The sequence below is a fragment of the Sceloporus undulatus genome, chromosome 1, assembly GCF_019175285.1.
Source record: "Sceloporus undulatus isolate JIND9_A2432 ecotype Alabama chromosome 1, SceUnd_v1.1, whole genome shotgun sequence".
NCBI lineage: Eukaryota > Metazoa > Chordata > Lepidosauria > Squamata > Phrynosomatidae > Sceloporus > Sceloporus undulatus.
Genome location: NC_056522.1, coordinates 63,612,124 through 63,637,252, shown reverse-complemented (window position 1 = coordinate 63,637,252; position 25,129 = coordinate 63,612,124). Strand labels below are relative to the sequence as shown.

The 25,129-nt window shown below is 41.3% G+C and overlaps 1 protein-coding gene across 1 annotated transcript in view; it reads left to right on the top strand.

Moving 5' to 3' along the window:
- Positions 1–25,129, top strand: part of CATSPERE (catsper channel auxiliary subunit epsilon) — a 120,878-nt gene that overhangs the window by 5,699 nt on the left and 90,050 nt on the right. Inside the window, exons 3-7 of the mRNA XM_042456618.1 lie at positions 2,929–3,002; positions 5,247–5,316; positions 16,758–16,840; positions 19,884–19,908; positions 23,848–23,925. Of these exons, the coding sequence (XP_042312552.1) occupies positions 2,929–3,002; positions 5,247–5,316; positions 16,758–16,840; positions 19,884–19,908; positions 23,848–23,925 (330 nt within the window). The remainder of the gene's footprint in view (positions 1–2,928; positions 3,003–5,246; positions 5,317–16,757; positions 16,841–19,883; positions 19,909–23,847; positions 23,926–25,129) is intronic.

The following is a 25,129-nucleotide window of genomic DNA, read 5'->3' as shown; positions in this document are numbered from 1 at the left end:
TGATGTGATATACTGTATCAGCACTGGGCCAAGTGTGGGCTGTAGCCCCTGACTCTTGTTTTTTAAAAAAAGAAAATCTGTTTTGATTTTCAAGGTATTTATGCACCGAAACCATGCAGAATTTCTCAAAATGTGTGAAAACATGCAAAGGTATACCATCATGCACAAGTATGCCATAACCCTGTACTACCTCCCACCCACCTTCATCATCACCCTCCACAGAAAATAGGGATTATGTTGATGTCTTGGGTAATCTCTTTATGGTGGATGCCTTGCATCCTCTTTTGCTGGAACCAACCAGATTATGCCCAGATTTCCACCTTGTGGTTGCCTTTACAGGTAACTCACCAGTCTCTCACCTTAGTGTCTCTTTTAATATTAGATTGATATCAAATATGAGTAATAATGGGACTCTGGCCGAAGGAGATGATTGGGCTCTCAATTCCTCCTCACTTTCACTTTTCATTCTTCTTTTCTTTGGAGCACTGGAAATGGGTAACCAATCTTCGTGGGGCCCTTTAAACTGCTTCTACCAAAGCCGAAATTTCAAGCGGGTTTGATTCAGTTTTCCCCTGCTCTTTGCTGGGCGTTGGTGAAGACTTTGCGGAGGTGGCTAAAGTCCTCATCACACTGCCATTACCATCACCGGAAGTCCTCCAGGTAGGCCTTTTTCAATGATGGCCTCACCACAGCCTCCTTTAGGCAGGAAGTAAAGCTCCCTTGCTGCAGTGAGGGATTTACCACTCTCCTTACCCACTCAGCCAGTCCTCCTCTGGCTGCTTTCTGAAGCCAGGAAGGGCAAGGATCCAAAATGCACGTGGTGGCCCACACTTCTCCAAGGATCCTGTCCACATCCTCAGGCAGAACAAATTGAAATGTATTCAATAATATAGAACAAGCATGTGCCAAGATTACATCCACTAGACCTATGTCAACTACAAGTCACAGCGGATCTGAGCAATTTTGTCTACAAAATGTCTTGCAAATTCTTCACAGAAAGCTGTCAAGGGGTCTATATTTTCTTCTTATGAACCAGAGTGTAAAAGGCCTCTACAACTCAGAACACCTCCCCTGCATGACAGTGTGCAAAAGCAATGGTGGCACTTTCTTCGCTGCTACTATCTCATACCTAGTAGACAGGGTAAGGGAATCCCAATAGACCACTGCAACTCCGCCTCCCCGCCCTTGGACCTCACGTGTTGCTGTACAGAGAACCCAGATGGACAAAGCTGGGAGAGATTAACCTACCCACCTTCAGTTCCATCCAGCCAGGTCTCTGTAAAACAAGCCAGGTTGGCACACTCATCCAAGATTAAGTGCTGGATCAGTGATGCTTTACCATTCACCAATCTGGAGTTGAACAGCAGCATTTTCAGTCCAGGGGTCCTGTTGCCAAAGCTATCCAGATTATTTGAAATGGGGAACTGCTCAGGAGTAACCAGCATCTTGTGGGTCTCCCTTTTACCAGAATAGTAATGCTGACTCCCCATGCCATATCTCCCCCTGCCCATTACTGTATTTGGTGTGGTACTAGATCTCTCTGACAGAGAAGGCTAAATGTCTCACAAAACTGCAGTTCCCAGAATTCTGTAGCAGAATCTTGTCCTGTGACATCTGCACAACTGGTTGTTCACTGGTTGTATTGTTCTTCATCTTCCTGGGTCATGGCCTTCAACAGGAAGGAGTGATGAAATAACCTGTATCCTGTGGTTCTTCTTCATGATCTCTGTGCTCACACAAATGGGTTGTCCTGCACCTGCACAGAGCACCTTTAAGAAACTTCTAGAACCTAGAAAACTGTTTTTGACATTAGTCCCACCCACTTCCAGCAACCCTGTATAAGGGACTTCCCTCCACTGCAGCATCATAATGTTGAACAGATCTTCATTGCTTTGTCACTTACAGAGGGCTCTGGCCTTCTAGGTTAACAGGACTACAGCCTTTTGGGGCATCACAATGACTTTTTGTATGCTATTCTTCCTCAGAGAAAAGACTTCCTGTCTCATTGCAGTGCTTCACATTTGAGGTCTAGAAGTGATACTGCCTTTGGGATAGCTGTACTGTAATCCAGTTTGTCTTGAATATTCTTTTGCACTTTGAATTTTGTACTGTATTTTCATGTTTCAGGAAACTTTTATTTCCTTGAAACCATTTTGATACCATTGCCTAGTATGGGTGGGAGGCATGATGCCCATGTTTCAGGTTTAATCTTTTTGCATTTCACTTAATATTCAGTAAAGTTTTTACTTGTTTACAACAACACTCCCATCTCCTTCTTGTGTGTAGCTTGTTAGTCTCCTACTTGTGAAAGGCACAGAGACCATGAAGAAGAAAGTCAGGTTGCATACCTGTAACTGTAGTTCTTTGAGTGGCCATCTGTGCACTCATGCAACCCTGCCTATGCTCCCCTTGTTGTGTCCTGCTAGTCCCTATGGATGGCTGCATCATGGAAATGGCTGTTTTGGCAGGAAGCCCTTATATACGGTTTCTGGAGGTAGGCTGGACTATCACCAAAATGCTCCTGCTAGATTCTAGGAGTTCTGAATGGTGCTCTGCACAGGCACAGGATAACCCCATTTGTGTGAGTGCAAAGATGACCTCTTGAAGAACTACAGTTATGGGCATGCAATCTGTCCTTCATTTTCCTACCAGTGGCACAATGTATTTTTCCTTAACTTTAAACTCCAGTCTAGTGAGCAATGAATTGGTTAACTGCAACACTTTTAAGTTAATATGCAAAAGGTTTGCACTTATTTATTCTATGTACATTTATCTCTGAGTAAATCACATTAAATGGGATGTACTTGTGAATAGATAAATGTGAGTTTACTTGGTTAGAATTGTAATTTACCATTTTTATATAAATTATGTATTTATACAAATATGACAATTACTTTATATTCTACATTTTTCTTCTTTTTTGTCTAGATATATTTACAATTTGAAGGAACCACATTTGTGGAATGGGATGCTCCTCCATTATGTTCTCTTGTTGATAAAAGGTAAGGAATGCATATTAGGTAAAAGTAAATACATAAAAGAGCTAGGGTGGAAAAAAGAAACATCAATGTTAAGCACTTAAAAAAAAACCCATGATAATTAGATACCATTTACTTGATTGGTGCAGAAAGAAGCCAGCTAATAGTGGATGGCTACAGAAGCATGATAGTTATTTCTGCCTGGAACAGAGACTGTCTTCTGCTTCTTTTCATGTCTTTTCCCCCCTATCATATAATATTTACAGACACCACACTATGACAGCTGCTGTTTCCTTCTAAAACATTTCCCCACTGCAGCCTCCTGTGCACCCCAAAAACCAGCTCTGGGGGATAAGAAACCCTATGAATCCAGTTTGAGGCAATGACAAAGGCTGCAGAAGGGGTGTTCCAGCACCAACATAATGCTGCATCTAGACCTGCATATCTTGTATATATATTGGGGGGAGGGGGGCTTAGAAATAACTTACAAGATGTGAAATTCTGAAATAGCATTTCAGGATTTGCTGACATTCACTGAAAACTTTGGACAGTTTGGAGGAGTCCTCAGAGTGTGGCTGTTGTTAAAAAGGCAAATTCCATCTTGAGGATTAATAGGAAAGAAATCTAAAATTAAATTACCAATATCATAATCTATTCATACTAATCTGTGGTGCAGCCACACGTGGAATATTTTATGCAGTTATGGTCACTGGCTGCATTTCAGGAAATATATTTTAGAGCTGGTAAAAGTATAGAAAAGAGCAGTCAAGATAACAGGGTAGCTGGAGAAGCTACCCTGCCAGAGAGAGTAATAATGATTGGGGTTTGTTAGCTTAGAAAAAAAGGTGAATGAGGATAGGAATAGAAACAGTATTCAAAGTCATATAGCTTCTTATCCTAAAATAGCATATAATCTACATCAGAACTAAATTGTGTTTTTAACTGCCTTGAGTTCCATTATTGGGAGGAAGGTGGGATATAAATAAACATCATCATCTTGATGACTGTATGCTGTTTCTAGGATTAGAAGCTATATGATTTTGGATACTAGTTACTTAGAGAAGCAACATGGTGTTATAGCGTCACCATACATTGGAAACAATTTGAAGACACACAGCAACAAACCAGTTACTTAAGTACATATGCAAGAGATGCTATCATACTCATGCCATGTTTTGAGACTTGACAACTTTGAAACAAAATGCCATGGTGGTGAACCTATTTTGGAGGGCACGCGGAGAGATGTGAGGGCAGGGGAAGAGGAGGAATAGGCGAACACCTTTTCCTCCTCTTCCCCCACCCTCCTGGGCCTTTAGCCTTTAAATTTTATTTTTATATATTTTAATATTTTGTATTATTTTTAAATTGTATTGCTTTATACTTATTTGCCGCCTTGAATCCCTATATTGGGATATAAGAAAATACAGTGGAGCCTCTCCTTACGCAGGGGATCCATTCCGGACCACCCCCCCCCCATGTAAGGCAAATTCTGTGTAAGCACAAGCCCCATTCTATTTGGCGGTGCAGGGCGCGTGCACCAAGGGCACACACCCTATTCATTTAATTACAGCGCAGCTTCCACGTATGGTACACCCGCGTATGGAGCAGGTGCACTGTAAAATATTCAGGCAGGCTTCCCTCCCCCCCCCCCCCCCCCCCCCCCCAGGCTTTTAACTGCCCCGAGGGACGGCCCCCCTCTGGACCCCACAAGGGGCACCCCCCCCCCCCCCCGAGGTTCCTCCTCAGCACCAATACACCTGGTGCCAGAATGCCTTTGAGTTTGGGCACTTGGTTCCTAAAAGGTTCACCATCACTGAGATAGGTATTTGGTATGATCTGACATTCATGTTTTAAATATTCTTCTGTTTAAAATATGGGTGTTGCCTCCATATTGAATATTCAGTGGAAAACTTCTCAAAAATAGTATAGATAGGAGAACATCAAATTAATGTTCAATTTGCAACAGAGCTGTGTGCATTGTTATTTAAGAATGAGTCCTATTGACCTCAAGGTTTACCACCAAACAAACTTATTTATGATTTTGGACTTAATTTATTACTAATGTCTAAAAACTTGCTAAAGTGCCTAATGTATGTGAAATGTAAGTTTTTTAAAAAACCAAATAATTTTATTTAAAAGTGTAGGAAAAAGTAAATTGAATTAGGACGACAACACTGTAAAGGAATTCAGGCCAAAGTTAAAACTATAGGTAATAGGTTTTATATAATTAGTTATTGCTATGTACCTAAAGTAACTCTTTTGTTATAGTAAGCCAGAGACACTACTGGTTTGTCCAGTTCCTGGAACTCATCAGATAAGACCAGTTGTTACAGTTCCGGTAAGCTGTCAAAATTTATTTCAGTATCAAAATATTAACAAAAATACCTGTTTGTGATCCAAAATCTAAATTTTCTTTATAAATATTAAATTTCTAACAGGTTAAAAAACACCAAATATGAAGTAGTATATCATAATAAGCCAAATATGTAACAAAGACAGAAAGTATGTTATGAAAGTTTCTCCTAAATTTCAGAATTCAGTGTTTTCAATCTTACTTATTCAACTGCTACCAAAAAAAGAAGCATCACACTAGTTATCATATTTTTATTAAACTTTTAATTGAAAATTGAAAGGGCAGGGGGCGCGTGGTAAGAATAAAAACAGTATCATCATTAGCTGGCATGTTCTAAAAAATCTACAAGTAATGAATTTTGCTTGCTCTTCTGATTTATTTTGGTACTTTTGTAATCAGTTTGAAAGCCCTAAAGATGACCAAAATTATTCTGATTGCAGGATGAAGAGGAAGCCTCTAGTCTTTCGGTTATTCTTAATGAATTAGGATCGCCCACTGTCTCTTTTGCCTTAATTTCTTGTCACTTTGCAGACCATAGATGCCAAGGGTGAATATTAACTAGACTGAGAGCCAAAGCAGACGGCTCGGAAGGAGTGGCTTCTGGGTGCTCTGGCCCTGATTGTGCCGGGACTGCAGTGACTGCACAGCCCGCTTCCAAAGTGGGCTGCCAGCAGGAGCAGATTAATCTCCTTGTTTTTGGGCCAGCTTTTCCCTCATTAGCATAGCCTCAAAGTGGCTTCTGGCTGCTTTGGGGGTATGCATCATATAATGCCTTATTTGTCCCGTGCATTTCAGAGCAGGGTGTCCTTTTGTGGGGAAGCACACACTCCTGGTGCTGACCCCACCTAATTCCATAAGACAGGTATTTCTTCTTCAGCTCTTCTCTAGTTCTATCTTGCTAGATTATATTTAGTTTTTACATTTCTGAAAAATTCTTGTCTTCATAGAAGAAAGAAAGCCCAGTGCTTTCTTTGAAGGTTTCTTGAAGGATTGGAGTGAGCATGATTGGAGATGGGCCCTACAATGCCTGAGTGCTAACCAGAGTCACACGTAATGGTAGTAACCTCCCTAATGAAGTTGCAATGAAGCTAGTGTCCTTGACAAGCCACTAGTTTGAGGAAAACATTCTAAGGTTCAAAACACACTGCACAAATAATCCAGTTTGACACCGCTTTAATTGCCCTGGCTTACAGCTAGGGAATCCTGGGAATTGTAGTTTATTGTAGCACCCGAGCACTGTTGAGTATTCTACATGGCATCCCAAATTCTTCTAGTAGTTTTAATTAAATTTTTATTATAGAGGCTGTATTATTTTGCTGGATCTATTGGAATAGTTGGTGCTGAAGCTAATTCAATTTCTCAGATTCTCTAAGAACTTTATTACATGAGCAAAAAAGATGGGGAGCATAGCAAGATACTCCCTCAATATAACACAATAACACTATGATTATCACATGAAGTCGCGATTGTCACGTGACATTGTGGGATAATCATAACGTTATTTTTTTAAAAAAATTATTTAGTCTATATACAGTCTAGTTTACAACCACAAACACAACATAAGTCATCTATTCGTTCCATTACATTAATATACGGTCTTTCGGGTATCTTGAGCACAATATTACAGCAGTATAGCTTAAACAAAAACATAAACTTGAGTTTCTTCATTTTCTTATCACTGTTGAAATAAATATTGCCTTATTTTCCGTTCAAATAACCTTCTTCCCAAAGTCTTCTGATGAGATTCTTTTTGTTTGTTTTTCCTATCCCTCCAATAGTTGAATCTTCCTCTTTATAAGTTACAACAATTACAGTATCTACAAATCACATTGTTGCTATTTTAAACCTTCTTATTTTCCAGTGATGGAGGGAGGGAATCCTCAATTGGGTTAGTTCCCTCCTCTCACTCCAATAGGAAGGAACAAGGAAGTTGCAAGTGACGTCAAGGGGGGGGGAACGCTCCTGACCTTCCAATCTTGTTCCTGCCTTACTCCAAATAGGTCATTCTTCCTCTTTCTCTCCCCTTCTCCATCTTTAAAAAAACAACTTGTTTCCCTTCTCCTTCCCTCCCTTCCTTCCGAGTGCAGGACTAGATAGGGAGTCAGGAGCTACAACATGGAGGACACATAGGATAGCCCCTGCATGTCTGGGGAATCCTCGCAGTTTGAGGGTGTCCTGCGGCTAGAACGCGCAGTGCTGCAAGCGGGGACCCCCAGAGCAGCGCAGCCAGAGGAGGGAGAACCCTCGTCTCTGAGCCCAGATGCGCCACACCACTTGCACCCTTCCCATGATCGGGAAGGGCTGGTGCAGCCAGTGGAGCCCATCAAGCATGTAAGTAGCCCCACTCTGCCTCTCCCGGTGGCCTCTCCCTTCACCTTCCCCCCGAGATTTCCTCCCTTCTGGCCTCCCTAATCGCTGCGCAGGCGTCTGCCATAGCGGCCGAGGCTGGCACATCCCCCTCACTCCAATCCCAGGCCATGTCCAGCGGGGTACCAGCGGCCCTATCTCTTTCCCAAAATCCTCCCAGGGACTCTGTCAGGGGGCGCGGGGATTCCTCCCACCGGGCTCACTGTCCCTCTTCTTCAGTACCAGCCAGATCTTCATCAGAGGCCATACCAGCCAATGAGAGGGGCAAATTCAAACCTAGGCTCCACAAACACCACAGAGCCATTAAAAGCGGTGGGAAAAAGCCTGCCAAATTCATTCATTCTAAGGCTTCTCATAAGAGAAAGGCGACATCTTGTGGCCATCAGTCAAACTACAAGAAAGCTAAACTGCTACTTTCTCAGATGAATTTATGGATAGCTCCCAGTCACAGTCAGTCTCTGAGGAGGGTAAAAATGATCTTTCTGAAGAAGAGGAGATGGATACCCCCCCTTCCTCCTTCTTCTGCCAGACTATCTACTGCTGATGATTTTTCCATTCTCCTTAAAAAGCCATTAAGGCTCTGGAATTGTCTGACCCACCCAAACCAACTCAGGTTCAAGACACTGATTTGCCTCAGGGAAAGGGTGACTCCTTCCCATGTCCATGTCCTCCTTGCACAGAGGTCCCATTTCCTGCTGACTTTATGAGAGTGGTAAGAGAAGAGTGGTCCAAACCCGCAGTTGTTAGACCAAACCCTTCAGCAGTTAAACAATTTTACACCTTATCAACCTCAGTGATGTCAAAATTTCAAGTCCCCTTGGTTGATGCCCCCGTCTCAGCTCTCATGTCCTCAGCCATTTACGCCAAAGATGGCGATGACACTCTAAAAATCCCAGAAGACAAAAGAGCAGAATCAGCTGTAAAAAGAAGCTTCTTCTACAGCCATCAGCGCTTCATCTTCTGTCTCTATCCTCTCGAGGGCTGCTTATGGCTGGGCCAAAGACCTTATCCAGCTAGTGCCCAAAGGTGACACCAAGCTCTGTCAGGGTATAAATAAGCTAGTGAGGGTTCTGGCATTCACTTCCGACACTTCACTTCACATCATCCAACTTTGTGTTAGAGCCCAAAGAGAAGGCAGATCCAAACAGAACCTCACAATGGCTCCCTTTGGGGGATCCAAACTCTTTGGTGATATACTAGACTTTATACTCATCGAGACTAAAGACAAAAAGAAGACGCTTCCATCCTCATATAGACGTGACAACAAAAAGTCCTCCCACCAGGGTCAATCATCTGGTCGTTCCTTTCATAACAACAACTCTTTCAAACAAAGAGAAAACAGATATGGAAAACAACAACAATGGTCCGATCTAAGATTTTCCCCTAAACATCAGTCACAGTCTAGAGGCTTCAGAAAAACCGCCTCCAACAACTCTGGATCCTCCAAACCTGGAAAATAAGGAACCAATCAATGATCCTGACTACCCGCCCAATCTGGTGGGAGACAGGCTACAACATTTCCATCATATCTGGCAAACAACCACCTCAGATAGATGGGTCTTGTCGACTATTTCACAGGGCTATTTGACAGACTTTATTCATCCTCCTCGCAACCACTTCACAGTCTCAACAAGGTCAAAGCGTCCACACAAATCTGCCTCATGTTGGAGGCCATCGATCATCTACTCAAGATAGGGGCAATCGAAACAGTCCCACCTCCAGAGAGATACAAGGGGTGCTACTCCATCCTGTTTATAGTACCCAAGAAAAACAAATCATGGAGGGCAGTCCTGAACTTAAAGAGGGTCAACAAGAGTGTCTGAAAATGTCATTTCAGAATGGAGACTCTAAAGACAATATTAGAGTACAGTGGTACCCCGGGATACGAATTACCCAGCTTACGAATTTTTCGGGATACGAAAAAATCCCATAGGGATTTATTGTTTCGGCTTACGAAGGTTTTTTCGGGTTACGAAAAAACCTCGGCGCTATGCCGCCACCGGAGGGCAGCAGAGAGCTATTTTTTTCCATTAGCGCCTATGGCAATTCAGGTTACGAAGGTTTTTCGGGTTACGAAATTAGCCGCGGAACGAATTAATTTCGTAACCCGAGGTACCACTGTAATTAAAACCAAGAGTCTACATGGCGTCTCTAGATTTAACGGAGGCTTATTTACACATTCAGATACACCCATCTCACCGCAGATATCTCCACTTTTGTTACAACAAACTTCACTTCCAATACAAGGCGCTCCCGTTTGGCCTGTCATCAGCTCTGAAAGTTTCCACAAAATAATGATAGCCTTAGTCGCATACTGGAGAATACAGGGCTTACACATCTTCCCATATTTAGATGATTTACTGATTGCCTCCCCAACCTATCAACAGGCCTCCAGCACTGTCACAGCAGTGTTACATTCATTGTCTCTCCATGGTTTTCTGGTAAATCATGGGAAGAGCCACCTTATTCCTTCTCAGTTGATTCTACACCTAGGATCTTTGATAGACACCTCGAAGGGAATTGTATCGTTACTGCCAGAAAAGATAAAGACCATTCAAGACTTGATAACCTCCATTTTACCCTTACCCTTGATAGATCTACTTCTCCTCGCAAAGCTTCAGGGACTCAAGATATCAGCCATGCCCTGTGTTCCCTGGGTTCGATTTCACTCACGGGAACTGCAGTGGCTGCTTCTTCCCCTTCAATAGATGATTACCCAAAAAAGACACAAAAGGGTCCATGTGCCCCAAAGTGTAAAAAGGTCACTACAGTGGTGGATGTCAGATCGAATACAACTGGGACGCCCGATATGTTTCTTCAACAGAGACAAATAACCACAGATGCAAGTCTCCACGGATGGGGTGCCACCCTCGACACACACGTGGCTCAGGGCAGGTGGTCAGATCTGAAAAGAGCCCACAGCATCAATTGGCTGGAGCTCAGGGCGATCCGCCTGGCCCTTCAGGCCTTTGCCCATCTCGTAAGCCACACCCATGTTTTGATCATGACGGACAACATCACAGCAAAAGCACATGTCAACAGAGAGGGTGGAACCAGATCGCGAACACTGATGCAGGAGACCAAAAATCTAATAAGCTGGTTGGAAACCAACCTCCTGTCTCTAAGGGCCGAACACATAAAAGGAACTCTAAACACCAAAGCAGACTGGCTAAGCAGGTCAGACATAGACCAAGCAGAATGGCATCTCCATCCAGAGGTATTTCAAATGATATCCCAGACTCTGGGGACTCCCATTTTAGATCTGTTCACATCCCCAATAAACAATCAGCTGCCAAAATTCTTCTCCCGATTTCTGTCTCAGGGCTCAGAGGACACAGACGCCCTACATGCTCTGTGGCCTCCGGGTCTGTTCTACGCTTTTCCCTCGATCCTGATGATATCCAGGTGCCTGCTAAAGCTAAGAAGCGAAAGATCAACCCTGATACTGGTTCCTCCACATTGGCCAAGAAGGGCCTGGTTTCCAGAAATCTTATTCATGTCACAGGACAAGTTCAGACTCTCTCTTCATCCAGACCTGTTATCCCAGGGTCAGATATTTCATCCAGATCCACAATGGCTCAATCTTCACGCATGGAGACTGAATGCCTCATCCTGTTAAGAGATGGCCTAAACCCTCAGGTTGTTGATATCATTATCCAGTCTAAAAGATCCTCAACTAGGCGAATATATGAATATACTTACCGTAACTTCACTTCTTGGTGTAAATAAAATAATATATTCACATCCTCATTTTCAGTAGGTGACCTTCTCCTCTACCTTCAACAAGGACTTGACAAGGGACTCAAGCCCAACACTCTAAAAAGACAAATATCAGCAATTATTTTGTCTCTACCTGTCAACCTGTCAAGTCGGATTTCTTCACATCCTTATGTCAAGAAATTCTTAAAGGCAGCTGTGCTACTTGACTCACCCATAGTCCACCGTTATCCAACCTGGGACCTACATTTAGTGTTGGCAGCTCTCACTACAGTTCCATTTGAACCACTACACCAAATGGATATCAAATTCCTTACTTGGAAAGTGTAATTTCTTAAAACCATTACCTCTGCCAGAAGAGTCTCTGAACTAGCAGCTTTGTCGGTCAGATCGGAACTCTGTTCTTTCAGAGATGACTCGGTGGTGTTACGTCTAGACTCAACATTTATTCCCAAAGTCTACTCTACTTTCCACAGGTCCCAAGAGATTGTTTTACTGTCTTTCTGCCCTTACCCTAAAAAACAATTAGAAAAGACCTGGCACACGCTAGCTATCTGAAGGGCCCTCCAAATTTACATGAAACATACATGCTGTTTTCGTACTTCTGATTGCCTGTTCGTCTCTTTTGCTTCGTCATCTAAGGGCAGAAGAGTCTCCTCCTCCACACTATCTAGATGGATAAGAGACTGCATATCCAAATGTTATACTTCTAATAGTTCATCTGTCCCATGGGCTGTTACTGCCCATTCCACACGCAATGCCGCCACATTGGCTGCCCTCTCCACAAATGCCCCCTTGTTAGATATATGTAGGGCTGCCACTTGGGCTTCCCCCTCCACCTTTGTTTGCCACTACTGTTTGGATGTTTTCCAATCTGCAGAGGTGTTGTTTGGTAGGCGTGTCCTCCAAGCTATTGTCTAGTTGCCATTGTCAGTTCTCCCTCCCACAGTAGATAGCTTTGGTATATCCCAATTGAGGAGTCCCTCCCTCCATCGCTGGAAAAATGAACACGGCTTACCTTGTGATATGTTTGTTTTCAGCGATGGAGGTGATGGAATCCTACCCTCCCAGAACTGAGGTCACGCTTCAGTTTTGGAGAGGATAAGCTAGATCCAGGTTGTTTTTATACAGTTCTCTATTGTTAACCTACTAGATGTTAGTGTTAAATAATCTTTAGCTTCGGCTGTTTCAATGACTGGAAAGTCAGGGGCGTTCCCTCCTTGACGTCACCTGCAACTTCCTAGTCCCTGCCTATTGGAGCGAGAGGAGAGAACTAACCCAACTGTGGATTCCATCGCCTCCATCGCTGAAAACATTGCTGAAAACATATCACATTTTCCTCCTTTTCACGTATTTTCTTATTTATTATGTTACTTTGTTTACATGTATTAATTACTGAATAGTTCTTTATGAATCCTTCGTTGAGTTCTATTAAATCTAAAATCCGTTTTTCCATTTCTTTTGTATCTTTAATTTTTTCTATCCACCCCTCTATTAATGGGAGGTCATATAATTCCTTTCCCCCCCCCCTTTTTTTGCAATGGTCCTGGCTACAGTAACTAAAAACAAAATCACGCTCAAATATTTCCTTTCATCCTCCACCTTTAAAATCAATGTTATATTCAGTAAATATAGTTGTGGTGAAAACGCAAATTATATCTTTAGGGTCTTTTGAATTGTCAAATGTGTTTTGGACCAGAATTTATTTTAGGGTAGTTCCACCACATGTGGCGCATCAATCCAATTTCTTTTAAGCATTTCCAGCATTTTTATTGCCCTTCTTAAATGTCTTTTTTAATTTAAGCAGGGTGTAGTACCACCTGTTTGCTATTTTAATGTAATTTTCTTTTAAATCCTGTGAAGCAGTAAATTTACTAGTCTTCTTTCTACATTCTCCCACTTGCCCCAGGTTTTTGGCCCATTTTACCATGGATTCTTTTATTTCTTCTGATTTCAGATTTCTGGTTAGTAATGACTTATAAAGTTTGGTGATCTTATTTTTGTCTTTAATCCATATTAGTTTGTCAAATTCATTTTCTTTATCTTCGAAGTTCTCATTCTTTAAATTCTCCTTAAAATTTCCTTATGATATGGTTGTTAAAATCCTTATTTATTTTTACTTTACCATACCAAAGATATGTGTGTCATCCAAAGCATGTGTCCAGTTCTGGCTACCACAATTTAAAAACGATGTGGAGAAACTGGAGTCCAAAGGAGAGCAACTAAAATGGTGAAGGGTCTGGAAGCCATGCTCTACGAGGAACGACTTAGGGAGCTGGGGATGTTTAGCCTGGAGAAGAGAAGGTTAAGAGGTGATATGATAGCCCTATTTAAATATTTGAAGGGATGTCATATTGTGGAGGTAGCAAGCTTGTTTTCTGCTGCTCCAGATACTAGGACCCGGAACAGTGGATGCAAGCTACAGCAAAAGAGATTCCACCTCAACATTAGGAAGAGCTTCCTGACAGTAAGGGCTGTCCGACAGTGGAACACACTCCCTCGGAGTGTAGTGGAAACTCCCTCCTTGGAGGTCTTTAAACAGAGGCTGGATGGCCATCTGTCGGGGATGCTTTGGTTTGGATTTCCTGCATGGCAGGGGGTTGGACTGGATGGCCCCTGCGGTCTCTTCCAACTCTATTATTCTTTGATTCTATGTATTATGGCCTTTTAGGTTCAAACATTTTGGGTCATCTGACTTCATCCATTCTTGTAGAACTAAAGTATTCACTGCAATATAATATGATTTAAGATCCATCACTGCACCCCCCCCTCTCTTTTGAATCTATTAGTGTGTCCAACTTTATCCTGACCAGGCAGGCCCAGGGCTAGCCTGGAAGAAGAGACTTCTCCCTCCATAACTGTCATCTTCCGGCCTGCAAGGGAGTTGACCAGGCTGGCCCAGCTCCATCAGGGCTAGCCTGGAAGAAGAGACTCCTCCCTCCATAACTGACATCTTCTGGCCTGTGAGGGAGTTGACCAGGCAGGCCCAGCTCCACCAGGACTAGCCTGAAGAAGAAGAGCCCTCCCTCCAGTCCATCTGCCTTGGTCCAGTCCTCAGAGGGAGAGAAGATTGCTGGACCTAATCCCCTCCCCCCGTCACCATTCCCTTATCCTTTTGTGTCATATCTTTTTAGATTGTAAGCCTGAGGGCAGGGAACCGTCTATTATCCCCTCTGTTGTAAGCCGCCTGGATTCCCAGTGATTGGGCAGCATATAAATCAATCCTATTATTATTATTATTATTATTATCCTGGCTTGTTTCCCTTTCCAGATGAACTTTTTAATTTCTTTATTCCACCCTGTAAAACTATCTCTGATGATAATTGGTAGATTAATGAACAAAAAAAATTAACTTAGGTAGCACGTTCATTTTGAACATAGTTATCCTCCCCAGTAAAGATAGGTTGAGTCTATTCCAGTGAATTAAATGTTTCTGTATCTCCGTCCATGTATTGGAGTAATTGTTTCCAAATAAGTCTATATCTTTATTGGTTAGCCATAGGCCTAGGTATTTTATTTTATTTTTCACTTTACACCCTGATTTTTCATCAATTTTTTTTCAAATTCTTAGTTAATAGCCAGGTCGTATCTTTATTTAATTTAAATCCTGAATATTTGCCAAATGAATTGATTTCATACATAGTTTGCTCTATACTTTCTTCTGGGTTATCTAAAATGGTTACCACATCATCAGCATAAGCTTTAATTTTATGCTTATCACCTATGATTTTAGTACATTTAATTTTTGTGTTGGATCTTACTGAATTCATAAAGATTTCTAAAACTAAAATGACTAATAAAGGAGACAGTGGGCATCCTTGTCTAGTTGTTTGCTTATTTGAAATTCTGATAACTATCCCCATTTATCACAAAATGTGCACTTAGTTGATTATAAATTTGTCTTATATTCTCAACAAATCTATCTCCCAATTCAGTTCTTTCCAACACCTCTAACTTAAATTCCCAAGACACACTGTCAAAAGCTTTCTCCACATCCATGAAAATTAAAGACAGTTTTTAATATATATATATATATATATATATACACACACACACACACACACACACACACACACACTCTGACATCATAATATTCTACTGGATCTTTTTTATTAGCTCTTTCTTTGTTTGTATTTAGTTGCTTATAACATTTTCTTGCCTTGTCAATCAAGTTTATGTTGATTCATTTTTGTTTGTTTTTGCCCACCGATATTGAATATTATGCTTTTTCAATTCCTGCGTTAAGAACTTATGATCTTCTCTTTTTTCCAAGATCCGGGGGGGGGGGGTGTCCTTAAATATTTTGATTCTCAAATATTCTTTAAAGTTTTGTTGTATTATTCTGTCCTTAATTCTTGATCCTGTAAAAGATATTACAATGTCCCTAGGTAGTTTTTTCTCCCTAGCAACAACAGAGTTGACTGAAGAGCTTATCTATCTGAGAATCAACAAAATCTTCCATAATTTCCAAAAATTTGGCTAACTCTGGTATTATCCTCTCACAAAGATTTTCATGACTTTTTGCTATCAAAGCATTATTATGCAATATTGATGGGAGCATTCCACTATGCTCCCATCTTTTTTGCTGATGTGATAAAATCGTAAGTAAAATCTACTTTGAGCCTTCTGTTAAAAGTGTTTAACTGTCTATTTTTCTAATCCTCCTACAACTTAAGTAAGATGGCTGCATTAAGCAGTGTGAGGGATGCAGTATGGAATTGAGAGGTGACATTTGCCTTCAAGCACTACTTTTTCTTTTCCACATCCAGAGGGGTTACGAGGAAGCTAAGGAGATCTCAGCAGTGTGGTAAAGCCAACTGAAATATCATGTTGGCAGTCATGATTTAGAATATAATTGCCTGAGGTTCTGTTAGGTAGGTTCACCCTCTGATATAAAGAATGATGGCTGTATTCTCTGATCATGAAAGAGGGCAGATTGACTCCTTGAGGGAGCAGTCTGACCCTCATTTTCATCTGAGTACTTTTGTGCATACTGAAAAGGCCAACATCAAAGAATTATCTTCTGTTGCTGTCCAGCTGGCTTCCTCTTCTTTGATCTATCACTATCTGGTCAATGTGTTCCTTTTTCCAGTAGCCATTTGGGTCATCAAATTGAGTAGCTTTATTACCCCAATTCCCTGTTCTTTAGGTTTTCAGATGGTTTCTGTTTTTAAGGTTTTGTAATGGGTTTGTTATACTTTTTAAGAATATTTTAAAATTATTTTAAGCTTCTCTGGAAATTGTGACAGCTACAAAAGAGAAGAGTAAATATATTAATGCAAACTATATTGTGATATTAGGAAGATAAAATGAAATAATTTAGCATGTTTTCTCTTCTCTAGTCACCTGATGATGAAGCACGCTTCTTATCTATAATTGCAGATGTGAATTGTTTCATGTGGTACATTTACCAAGATACAAGCAGGTAAAATATCTAATTTGGTGCCTTTTGTTCTTAAAATTAATCATAGTCAATCTTAGTGGTCCCACTAGAGAGTAGAGGTTGTGTTGAGCTAGCAGGAAAACCTATAGAAAATAAGCAAGCCTTTGAAATACAACATAAATTTTAATATGCTAAACCAGCATTGGGTGCTACGTTAAGGTGAACCTGAACTGTCCAAAGAGTATGTCAGCATCTTCCAAGTAGCACAAACTAAAATGTATGTATAACAAGACAGCCCCCAGGTTACATCTATCTGACTCTTGTTGTAACAATGGTATTCACAGTCAGAATGGTATTCATGTCTGCAAAGTGTAAAGCAAATTGATCAAGTAAGTTAGCAAAGGCTTATGATAGGATAAGGACAAGACAACATCAAGCACAGCTAAGAAGGAATTTAAGAAACATGATGTTGGTATCGTGAAACATCAAAGAGATGAACTTCCCCTATAAAAAAAGTCTATCACATACAGTGGGTCCTCTCCTCACGTGGGGGATCCGTTCTGGATCTCCTGCGTAAGGGAAAATCTGCCTATGCTCGAGCCCCTTAGGAAATAATGGGGTTCATGCATGTGGCAGAGCGGCATGCATGCACGTACGCGTAGGCGTGTGCACCATTGTTTGCCTCCCCAAGCAGCTTCGGCGTAAGCCGAAAGCCACGTAAAATGCGTCCACGCATGGCGTGGGCACACTGTATTAGAAAAAGAATGGGCAGATATAATCTGTATGGGACATATAAGACAGCAAGATGTAAAATATCTTGAAAGTCCAAAATTGGGTCAGAACTTCATATCTCCAAGTAATTTTAAAACATGGAATATATGTTTCATATCAGATACCAGCCAAAGAAGTATTGAATGATAAAGAAGAGAGATTTATAGCAGTGGAGGTGGAAACAAAAGAACTTTGATTTTAGGTTTATATGGTCCTCGGGAAAAGAAAGCTAAATTTTATAATAACCTTACCAAAAATTTATTGGAGTTGGAATATGCATATTTTATATTAGTGGGAGATTGGAATGAACCCCTTGGTAAAAGAAGAAAAGAAAACCAAGTAAAACATCCACAATCATTTTTTAATTTGATGAAAAGCTTGTACAGTGGGTCCTCGCCTTACGCGGGGATCCGTTCCGGATCCCTCCGCATAAGGCAAATTCCGCCTATGCTCAAGCCCCATTGTAAACAATGGGGCTTGTGCACGGCGGCGGCGGGGCGCAACGGGCGCACGCGCCCATTCAATTGAATGGGACGTGCTGCCCCTTCTGCCTTGCGTGCGCCCCGCGGCTTGAGCACGTATTCCCAAGCCGCGTAAGGCACGCCCACGTATGATGCGGGCGCGCTGTACTTACTGGATCCATGGAGACAAGAAATTTAGTAATTACAGAAAGTATACTTTTTTCTCAAAACTACATAGATCTGCCTCAAGAATAGATATGTTTCTTTTATCAAAAGAACTGTTTAAAATAATTTAAAAATTGGAGATACTTAGAAAATTTCTGACCACAACGCTATTACAGTGGAACTGAAGCAACCTGTAAAAGAATTTTCATGGAGACTTAATGAATATTTATTGAAGGAGGAAACAGTTTTAAACCAAGCAAAAGAACATTTTAAATATTTTTTCCAAGAAAATATGAACAAAGGAACGAAAACAAATATTGTATGGTACACAAATAAAGCTGTGATACGTGGCTTCTTTATAAACAAAAATCATGAATGGAAGAAGGGAAACCAAAAAATACATGAAATATCAGACAAGATACCTGAGAAAGAACAGGAACTGCTAAAGAAACCTAAGAATCAACGGAGGCACAAAGAAAAAGTACTTCAGAAACAATTATTGTTGATAATGGCAGAAGAAATAGACGAGAAGATGAAATATACAAAACAAAGACAGTTCAAATTTGGAAATGAGACAGCAGAACCTCTAGCATACAAACAAGAAGTTGAAAGAAAAAAGAAATTAAAGTAATTATTCTAGAAATTAAAGAAGGGAATAGAACATATACAGACTAGAAGAAAATATAATATCTTTGAAAAGTACTACACTAGCCTTTTCAAGGAACATCAGAATGGGGAATTACATCAGACAAAAATAAATAACTACAATCTTCCCTTCCTTTACGTGGGGGAATCCATTCCGGGACACACACAGCCCCTGCATAAAGGGAATTCTGCTTATGATCGAGCCCCATTTAAATGGTGCGCATGCACCATGGGCGTGCACCCCATTATTCCTTATGGGACGCGCCGCCCCTTCTCCCAGCATGACTTTCAGCATATGCTGTATATACAAAAGCAGAAAATAACTAAAATACTAGAAGAACAAAAGACAATTTTAAATCAGAATATTACAGTAATGGAAGTTATAGAAGCTAGTAAACAAATGAAAAGTGGAAAATCTCCAGGATCAGATGGCTTCTCTGCATTTTATTTTAAAACAAGTGAAGAAGAATGAATAAATCCATTACAATATATAAAGAGCAGAGTGCACAAATAATAATTAACAGAAATAAATCAAAATTCTGTGAAATTTCCAAAGGGACAAGACAGGGCTTCCCATTTTCTTCTTTATTTTTCATCCTATGCTTAGAAATTTTAAGCAATAGGGTAAGATATGAACATCAGCTAAAAAGAATATAAATTAAAGGATTGAAATATAAAATTCATGCTTTTGTGGACAATATTGTAATCTGCTTAGAAGACCCCATAGAAAATATGCCCAAAAATGTTAGAAATTACAGCAGGCCTTCTGTATCCACGGACTTGACATCCACAGATCCCAGCATCTTAAGAAGGAAGAGGAGGAAGAAGAGGGGGGAGGAGGAGGAAGCAGCGGGACGAAGAGAAAGAGAAGGTAGGGGTAGGAAGCAGCAGAGGTGATGAGGCAAAGAGGAGGAGGGAGGAGAAAGGAGGAGGCAGCAGCAGGGTAAAGAACTGCAAACCTGTATTTTAGGAATATCACTTTTCACCTACTTTTGTACTTACTAAAATAAATATCCCCCCTCCTTTTTTTCTTTCTTTTTTAGATTGTTGGACTCGGATTCAACTCAGGTAAATATTCTGTTTATAAAATCTATGTGATTTTTTTCAAACTAAGGCTGTGAGCCCATGACTTTTCTTGCCTAGAAATCCAGTGATAGTTTCTATAAGCCTGAAGGCACAAGAATGTTTTGGCTTGCTGGCAGAAGAACAGCAGGGAGGAACCATCCTAGTCTCCCTATTTCTATGAGAGGGATTTTTCCCTTTTCACCACCAAACAAGACTGAGAAGGTAGTGGGACAGGGAGAAGAGCCTCTCTTAAAGATATTGCATCTCTAATGGGCTAATATAGTGGGATACAGTCCTTCAAATAACCTAGACTCAAGCTGTGCAGGGCTTTTTCAGTCATCACCAGCATTTCGAATAATGCTCAGAAATGGACCAGCAGCCAACTGAGATATTGCAGCAAGGGAGTTGTGTGTTCCCTGTAGCCAGTCCCAGTTAGCTATCTGTCTACAGCTCTTTGGGCCAACTGAAGTTTCTGAGCTCTTTGCAAAGGCAACTTCAAGTAGAGCACGTTACAGTAATCCACACAAGGCATATGTTACCATGGAACACACACTCTCTGAGTGTGCTGGATTCTCCTTCTTTGTAGGTTTTTAAACAAAGGCTGGTTGACCATCTATTGAGGGTACCTTGATTGTGCATTCCTGCAGGGGTTTGATAGCCCTTGAGGTCTCTTCCAACTCTATGATTCTACCATACCATGCCTGGAGATCAGACTTCTCCATGAATGAACAGTTGGCACACTACCTTTAACTGTGCAAATGCACTCTTGGCTATCGTGGAAACCTGAGCCTCCAGGCTCAGAGCTTAATTTAGGAGTATGCCCAAACTGTGAACCTGTATCTTCAGGGGAAATGTAGCTCCATGTAGCGCAGGCTGAATACCTGTGCCAGATCTGTCTCTTGACTGACAGAGAGCACCTCTGTCCTATCTGGATTAAGCTTCAATTTGTTCACCCTCATTCTGTCCATTACAGATACTCAGCACTACTTTAGCACAGAAATAGCTTCCTTGGAATTAGATGTAAAGGAGAAATAGAGCTGTTGGTGACATCTGATCTCAAACCTACAGACATCCCCTCCCAGTAGTTTCATGTATATAATAAACAGCATAGGGGACAATCCTGAGGGACTCCTCAGCCTAATAGCCAATGAATCAATTAGGATTCCCTAGTAGCACTTTTCTTGTCTTTTCTTGCTGGAGAGTGCCAAGAAGGAATAGTGCCCCCAAGCTCCATCCCAGTAAAGCACCCCAGTTGGATACCATGTTCAGTGGTATTGATAAACTACAAATGGGAAGGTTTCACAAACAAATGCCAAAAATGAAAGGGAAAAAGTTAACAAAGTACCACAGTACTATATTTCACCAAGTACTATATATCCCAACAAATGAAACCACTACTTGAACATGGTACTAAAATTATATTTTGCAGTAACACCATGTGGCTAACAGTAAAAACCAGCAGCAATTACCCATACAAATATAAGGTGCAACAAAATTATTCAATAAAGGTCCAGTAGAATTCAAAGTCCTTCTGGCCTCTGCTGCAGAAATACGTATACAGTTGAAAAAGGAGACTGGTGATATAAATTTCACAAATGGTAAATGATATTCTGTTAAATCTTCATAATGAGGTTGTTATCTTGATGATAAATTTGTAAGTAAATGACAGTCTAACAGGTAGCAAAACAAAGTTATTATGTCAGTGTTGAATTACAATTAGGAAGCAACCTTTCAGGTAGCAATTCAGGTAGCGATTAACCTTTTTCGAAATTTATTTCACCAGCCTCCATTTTCAACTGTATGTTTCTGCAGCAGAGACCAGAAGGACTTTGAATTCTACCATTCAATAGCTTACCACCTTGCAAAACTGCCTATATTGCAATTTTTATGACCCCATCTTACAAGAGCAGTTGAAACATCAGCAGCTCTTTGTGGGAAAGTCCCTCTCCTAGATTTGTGCAGATCGGCAGTCTGAGCACAGATACCTACTATTATGACACACTACCACTGGGACTAAAGGATAGAGCTGATGTATCATTGGATGAGCTGTTTTATCATCACTATTAGTTTAATGTGCCCACCTTCAGTATGTCTACTATTGCCATATTTTTATTCATCCAATCCTTAGTCATTTTCCTGGAAAAACTGATGGATTTTATGTATCTTATTTGCTGGCAGACCAGTGCCCAGTAATAACAACTAGGGTGGCCAGTTTTTGCGCAGCAGCAATGGTCTGTCGGCGTAAGATGGTTTCTTAAAAGTTCATAATATTTTTTAGTTTGTTAAAATTTTATAATGATTTCATACATTTATAATGATTTTATACTTTTAAATTTTATTTTAATATAATTTTATAAGTGAAATTTGAACTATTATGTACTTTTACAATTTGGTGATTTATTGTGATGTTTGTTGACTAATATTTGTTGATATTTTTGATCAGTTGATCGTAATAACAAATCTAATCTAAATCTACTTGGCCATTTGTGAGTACAAAGAGCATGAAGAAAAGGAAGTGTTTGCTTACCTGTAACTCAATTTTTTTGAGTTGTTATAATGTGACCTCACACAACCCACCCTCCTCTCATTCTCAAGTCCAACATACTTAGTGTTTCATGCAGTGGATGAGGAAAGGAGTTAGTTCATGGGAGCATGCATTTGGGATGGGCCAGGGCCTAAGGCTCAGGCTTGTGTTTCAGCAGGCACAAGACCCATACAGTATGTTCACAAATGATTACTCAAAAGATTCACAGCAACTTTTAAGAAAACTTCTTTCAGTACCACGTGGAAGTGAAAGTAAGGACCTATGAAAAATTTGGTACAGCAGTACTACCATATTAATTGACTAATTACTATCATCTTGTGCCTCTGGTAATTCAGCTTGGTATACATTCATATGTGTGAGTCACAGAGACCATAAACAAGATTACTTATCTGTAAATGTGGTTTGAGTAGCCAGTTGTGAACTCACATAACACACCCTTCCTCTCCACAGGAGCTGCCCCTGTACAAATTATTTTAAGTTGTCAGGTTTAATGGGATCCTGGGAACTGAAGAGGAAGGTGGCCTCCTTTAACATGTTTTGATGAGGTCTAGATGTTTTCAGCTGTCTCTGTACTGACACACAACCTATATGTGTGTGGTTAATGGAAAGTAACCTGTTCTTTCTAATATAAAAAGTGCTACTGCACTTAATCTACACTGCTGGAAAATAGAATGAAACAAAGAATTATATTTAAACTTTTATATGTAAATTCTCCAGAAACATTAAGACAGTGCAAGGAAAAGAAGTGTTGTTCCACTCAGTATAATATTAATTTATGTTACATCACATTATTACATTTCATTGTCCAGTGGGACCTCGGTATCCTCAGGGAATCCATTCTGGACACACACATGCTGCCACAGATACCAAAATCTGCGGATGCTCAAGTTCCATTATCCCTAATGGCGGCACGTGCACACAGCCATGCCACCATTAGGGAAAGCAGGACTCCAGTTGAAGTCCCGTTGTCCCTAATGGTGGCATGGCCACATGCACACACTGCCACTGGGGACAACATGGGCTTGTCATCCATGGATACTCAAATCCACAGATGGCAAGTCCGCAAATACCAAGGTCCCACTGCATTGCCGTAGCATAACTACTATACCAGTGAATAGTGTAAAATACTGATTTTTAAAAAATCAAGTTTAAAAAAATCACAAAATGAAGGAGGAGGAGAACTCTTTAGTTCTTCACAAGTAATGTAAGGAGAAGATTAGAAAAAGACTTCTAAAATCTTGTCAGTTACAGCAAATTCAGTACATATAATTCAGTGGTATACCTTGCATTGATGATATAATATCTGCTTACTAATTCATAGAGTTAATTTTCATGTAAACTGAACATCTCTTCCTTTCTTCAGCAATTTTAGTATTTTTTTCTATTTTATTGATTAGTTTATACATGCATGGATATTTGACCCAGAAAATGCAGAAGATTCTGAAACAACCCACACTGCAGTTTCACCATCTGTAGTAAGTAATTATTTTATTCTTTTCATAAAATACTGTTATAGTTTTGTATGAAACACAGCGACACACTGTGGCGGGGTACATACCTCCGCTTTGCGGCGCTCTGCCGCCGCCACCAGTAGGTCCGCGGGGGAGCCGGAGCCTTCACACGGCCCGACTCCCGCGCGGACCGAAAAAGAAGCTCCAAAATGGAGCTTCTTTTTCCGTCGCGTTTGCGACGTAGCGAGGCGCCAGGGGCGCACTCGCTACGTCACAAGGGACGCGACGCGTACGGACGCTCAGCGTCCGATACGCAAAGATGGCGCCGGCCATGTAGAAGGGCCGGCGCCATCTTGTACGCACGGAGTCCGTACTAGGCTCAGGGGCGTCTATAAGAGACACCCCTTTTTAAAAATGGGACGTCCGGAGGACGTCCCAAATGCCGGTATAGAAAGCCCCTGGGTACAGTTTGTATAAGGTGCTTTGTTGCTGTTATGTGTGTTCATGTCACTTCTAATTTATGTTGACCCTAAGGCAAAACCTATCATGGCCTTTTCTTGGCAAGATTTGTTCAGAGGAGATTTGCCATTGCCTGAGTTTGAGAACATGTGACTTGCCCAAGGTCACCCAGTGGGTTACATGGCAGAGATAAGAATTGAATGCTGGTCTCCATAGTCCAACACCCGAACCACTAAGGCTGGCTGTAATCTTTATAGGAAGATGGGGGGGGGGGGAAACTTCAGCCTCTGGAACCTTTAGGTATGCCTCACAGATCTCTTCCACAGCCCATAAAGTGTGTTTTGTGGCCATTACCCCCTTGCTTGTTGACTTCGTAACTTCTGCTTTTTACCATCCAACATATATTTTATGAAAAGTTTAGCTAACATGTTTCCACACAATATCCCAATCTTCTTGGAGTCTTTCTGCAATTTGTTAACATAGGTGCGTTACAGACTGCCCCTTTGGGGCGGCCTGTAGGCGCACCTTTCCCCGCCGGATCGGGGCCTCAGCAGCCAGAGCGGCAGCCGCTGAAGCCCCGATCCGCCGCTTTCCGGGCTGCGGGGAAGCAGCAAAAGGCCCCTTCCCCGCAGCCTGGAAAGGGGTGTCCTTGGGGCTTCAAGCCCCAAGGACACCCCGCAGCGGCAGGGAGAAGGAGAAAGGGGCCGTTTGGCCCCTTTCTCCTTTGGTCCGCTGGGCGCAGCCTTCAGACGGCTGCGCCCAGCGGACC